The sequence below is a fragment of the Penaeus chinensis genome, chromosome 14, assembly GCF_019202785.1.
Source record: "Penaeus chinensis breed Huanghai No. 1 chromosome 14, ASM1920278v2, whole genome shotgun sequence".
Classification (NCBI taxonomy): domain Eukaryota; kingdom Metazoa; phylum Arthropoda; class Malacostraca; order Decapoda; family Penaeidae; genus Penaeus; species Penaeus chinensis.
This window is the reverse complement of record NC_061832.1, coordinates 373,303-378,438: the sequence shown is the minus strand read 5'-3', so window position 1 is coordinate 378,438 and position 5,136 is coordinate 373,303. Positions and strand designations below refer to the sequence as shown.

General features: G+C 32.7%; 1 protein-coding gene across 1 annotated transcript in view; it reads right to left on the bottom strand.

Moving 5' to 3' along the window:
* Nucleotides 1-836: 836 nt before the first annotated feature.
* LOC125032030 (zinc metalloproteinase nas-14-like) overlaps nucleotides 837-5,136 on the bottom strand; it is a 38,750-nt gene continuing 34,450 nt past the window's right edge. Inside the window, exons 7-8 of the mRNA XM_047622991.1 lie at nucleotides 1,107-1,229; nucleotides 837-850 (exon numbers count right to left, since the gene is read on the bottom strand). Coding sequence (XP_047478947.1) covers nucleotides 837-850; nucleotides 1,107-1,229 — 137 coding nt within the window. The remainder of the gene's footprint in view (nucleotides 851-1,106; nucleotides 1,230-5,136) is intronic.

Here is a 5,136-nt window from a genome sequence, read left to right as displayed (position 1 = left end):
TGCATGTGCATGTGCATGTGCATGTGCATGTGCATGTGCATGTGCATGTGCATGTGCATGTGCATGTGCATGTGCATGTGCATGTGCATGTGCATGTGCATGTGCATGTGCATGTGCATGTGCATGTGCATGTGCATGTGCATGTGCATGTGCATGTGCATGTGCATGTGCATGTGCATGTGCATGTGCATGTGCATGTGCATGTGCATGTGCATGTGCATGTGCATGTGCATGTGCATGTGCATGTGCATGTGCATGTGCATGTGCATGTGCATGTGCATGTGCATGTGCATGTGCATGTGCATGTGCATGTGCATGTGCATGTGCATGTGCATGTGCATGTGCATGTGCATGTGCATGTGCATGTGCATGTGCATGTGCATGTGCATGTGCATGTGCATGTGCATGTGCATGTGCATGTGCATGTGCATGTGCATGTGCATGTGCATGTGCATGTGCATGTGCATGTGCATGTGCATGTGCATGTGCATGTGCATGTGCATGTGCATGTGCATGTGCATGTGCATGTGCATGTGCATGTGCATGTGCATGTGCATGTGCATGTGCATGTGCATGTGCATGTGCATGTATAAACAAAATAAAATAAATAAATAAAATATTCCTCAAACAATACCAATTTACTTCAGCATCAGAACCACCATCAAGAGGCATAAGGAGGAACATTAATAACGAAAAAGGAGATGAAATAGAAAGAGGACAAAGTTACAAAAAAGGAATAAAAAGGGGAAATATTGCAGTTTAAATCTCTAAATACAACTAGAAAGCACTGAGAGAGAAATAAGTCACAAATAAAAGGAATTTCATTTCAAACTAACTTAAAATGGTAGATCTGTAGTTGTAAGGGGAAATAAAACAAAATTTTCAAAAGCAAAATTTTTTTTTGTTTTAAAATTACAACCATCAACCATAGACCTGTAATTACCTAAATGGATTAATTACATGTAAATCGCACACAGACCCTTCAACTGGAACTGTACCACAGACTAAATCTTAATTACAATCCAAGACAAAACTAAACAGACAAAATTAAATCATCTCCTGAGGTAGAGAAAATAATAATAATAATAAAAAAAACTCGTACTGACCTGCAGGCAGACATGATAAGCACGAATATCTGCAGAAGCGCCGCATAAAGCTCCCGTTGGAGGCGCATTCGCCTGCCTCGGCCCAGAAGGCGCAGTAGATGTGGTCGTCGAGACAAGGTTCATCTGTGGAGGAAAAAAAAAAAAAATCAGAATAGCTTTCTTTCTCTTTATCGTGGTTGGAAGATGGTTTTAATTTTAATGGTTTTTATTTTTCCAGTCTCCCCTTTTTTGGAATCGAAAAAAAAATTTACAGCCCAAAAGGGGGTTTTAATTTCTTTTTTCCCATCCCTTTTAAAAACCTATTTGCAGTACAAAAAAAAAAGAATAAACAAATATATAAAAATTTTAAAATTATATAATTATATATATATATTTTAATATATAAATATATACAAACACAAACACACATACCGGGAAAAAATAAAAAATATTTTTAAACCCCCTCTTATATGTAATCCCTTTATAAAAAAAACGTGATACTTTACTATGGGGGGGGAAAAAACTAATGTGATTCAAGGTCCAGCGTTAGACTTTGAAAAAAAAAAGGAATAAGGGAGGGAGGGAAACAGAGAAAAAATGAAAAAAAAAATAAACATAATAAATATATAAAAAAAAATATAAAATAAAAATAAATAAATAATAATAAATATAATAATAATAAAAATTAAATATAAATAAAAATTAAATAAAAAATAAATAATATACAAAACACACAAAATATATATATATTTTAAATTATTTATATTTTATAAAATATATATCCCAAAAAAACCCACACAACACACACACAAAACCACACACACACAACACCAACACCCAACACACAAAAACCCCAACACACACAACACAACAAACACACACACAAAAACACACACACACAAAACCCCAACCCCCCAACAAAAAAAATATATATATATATATTTAATATATATATATATAATTTTATCTATATATGTATAATGACAGAGACAGAGAAACAAGATAAAAAAGATACGGGAGAGATAGAGAAAGAGAGAGAAAGAGGGGAAGGGAGAAGGAGAAAAAAGAGGGGAAGAGAGAGAGAAGAAAAGGAGAGAGGGGAAAAGTAAAAGAAGAGAGAGAAGAGAAAGAAGTAAAAAAGTCAAAGTCAAAGTAAAAAACATTTTATTCCATTAAATTACAAGGGTTATTCTTTACAAAAATTAAATTATATTTACAATTTTAATATTTAAGAAGTGTTCTTTTAATTTCTTTTTAAAAATTACAGAAGTTTTAAATCCCTTTTAAAAAAATTTATCGGGTAGCATTTTCCCAAATAACTTGGGCCCAACGAAATTTCCATTTGCCCCGGGGGCCCCTGAAATTGGGAAATTTCGATCTTTTCGCCAAAAAGGGGAATTTTAAAATTTTGGCGGTATGGACACCTGATGTGTTCCCACGGTTTGCAAGGCCTTTAAACCCAATTCGGAAAATTTCCCCAAAAATTTAAGTTTTAAATAAATAAACATGTGCCCATAGCTCTTTTTAAGTAAATTTTTTAAACCCTTTTTTTAAAATGTTTTGATATGGGGGGTGATGTAAATAAAATTTACGATTTTCCCCTAGTGCTACTCTGGAAAGCAAAATTTTGTAATTTTTGGGCATTTTTTTGCTTTCGGGTTTTTGTTATCGAACCCCAGTTTAATTTGGGAACAATAGTTAATTATGCTTAGAGCTAGATTTTTGTACAACCAAGATTCTGTTTCGGGTAGTGATCTGATTTCCCTATGTGATTAAAATAAACAGTGTACCCCCCTACTTTTTCCCGTGTATTTTGTCAACGTGGGGGTTCAAAAAGTCATGAATCTATCTATTTGTACTCCTAGATTTTTCACTAAAGGCTCGGTTTGATAGAGAAGCCTTCAAATTCTAAAGATTTTGTCACTGGGGGTTTTAGCAATGTTCCCCCCCAACTACCTAAAGAAAAAATACATTTTAGTTTTTTTAGTGGAAAATTTTTGTTTAAAGGTCCCCTTTTTTTGTCAAAAATAAAAAAGTTTTTTTTGTTTTTTAGGAAGTAAACTTGCCCGTTTCTTTTTTAATTTTATTTTAAAAAATGGGTTTACTGAACCCCTAAGGAAAAAAACTGTGAATCATTCGGCGAACTTTGGGGAATAAAGGCAGTTTTTGCTAAATTTTTTTAAAAAAACATTTATTTTTAAACTGTAAAATAGAAACCGGAAAATAAAATAGGAAAACCTTGCGGAACAAAAAAAAAAGGTACTTCTTTTTTTTGATGACCCTACAAATTATTTATTTCTTAAAACCCATTTGGGGTTTTTTTCCCGTATTAAATAACTTGTAAACCAAAAAAAAAGGAACAAAAAATTTTATGAATTTTTTTTTAAAATTTGGGGTTAAAAAAAAATTTCATGGTTAACAAAATCAAAAGCCCTTTAAAAAAAAGGGCCCCACAATGTGAGTAAATTTTCCCCCGATTTTTTGTCAATGTTAAATTTTAAAAACTCATCAGTGATTTGAAATAAAAGTTGTTTCATTTTATAACCTTTTTTCTAAAAAACCCTGTTGTGTTTTAGATAAAAAGTTTTTGGGCCCCCAGGAAAATTTGCAGTTGAATTGCTACAATTTTTTCAAAGAATTTTGGATAATAAAGGGATTAATTGTTTTAAAAGGGGGATAATTAAAGACATCGTCCCATATCCCCCGACTTTAAAATCTTTTTTACTATAAAAATGTTTTCCAAAAACGGATGGAAAGACAAAAAGTGCCAGAGAGGGGGTTTAAAAAAAAAACCTTCCAAAATAATGTAGAGGGTTTCGGGAAACTATCCAAATGATAAAGCGCAAAGGGAATACCGGGCCCGCTCCCCAACATTTGTTTTTGCTAAAAAGGGGGTTTTTTTACTAAGATGATTGTTTCTACGTCCCTGGGGTTTTGGTCAAAAAAAATTGTTTTTAAAACCTTTTTCCAAACTTGGATTTTGGTTGTAAAAGTAGAAGCAATTGTTTTCTCGTAAAATTAAATTTTAACCCGTTTTTGTAAAAAAATTCCCTTAAAAATTTGGGCTGGTTTTTTTGTATGGGACCCTTTTGCAAAAAACTAGTGAAGGGGATTGTTGGAGGTTTCTAGTTTTTTCTAACAATTTTTTCCTGTTTTATCAAGTTTTTCTTATAATTTTGTGAATTTATTTTTGAATAATTTCTTTTTTTCCATTGAATTAGCACTTTTTCATTTTTTTTTTTTTTGCTTTGTAACTACCCGAAAGGCCAAAACCTTTATTTTTTGTTACTTTTTAAAAAAGTTTGGGGGCATTATTTTTTTAAACGCAAATGGGGTATCTTGATGTCCCGTTTTTCCATGGAGCAGGGGAAAGCTGAAAGGTTCCCTGGGGTTTCGGTTTGGGGGCCAGCAATTTAAAAGCCCGCTTTTAAAAAAAATTTCCCTTTGGAAAAGTACTTGATTTTTTAAAATTATCTGTCCATGAAATAATTTTATAGTGTCAATCTTTTGACAAAATAAGCCCCGCAGAAAAAACCCGAGGGTCGTAGTTTTTAAAAAACGCGAAAAGTTTTTATTACTGTGGTCCTTTGTTTTCTTTATATTTAACGTCATCGTGATGAGTCATGGTCAGCAAAAAAAGGGAAAGGAAATGACAACGAAGTGGGGATGAGGTCTGATCTGTTTGTTTTTTATTAAAACTAATAGAGAAAGGTGTTTACCCCGTAATTCCCTGGGAGGTTTTTCTATTTTTTTTGTTTCTAATTTATTTTTCCCTTTAATCAACTTAGGGTAAAATTTGCATTAGATTTTGTTAAATCATCATTTAGGCCCCCTAAAAAGAAAACGTTTCTTTTTTTAAAGACAATTTTTCTGAAAACCCTTTTTAAAGTATTCAAAAAAATTCCGAGTAGCCCTGGGGGTGCCTAAGAAAAAGCGCCAAAAAATAAAGGGGAAAGGAAGGGGATTTTTTTCTGTTAAAAGGTAACCCAAAACAAAACTTCTACGGGAGTATTGTTTAAAATGCTGTTAATAGATAAACCTGTTTACTTCA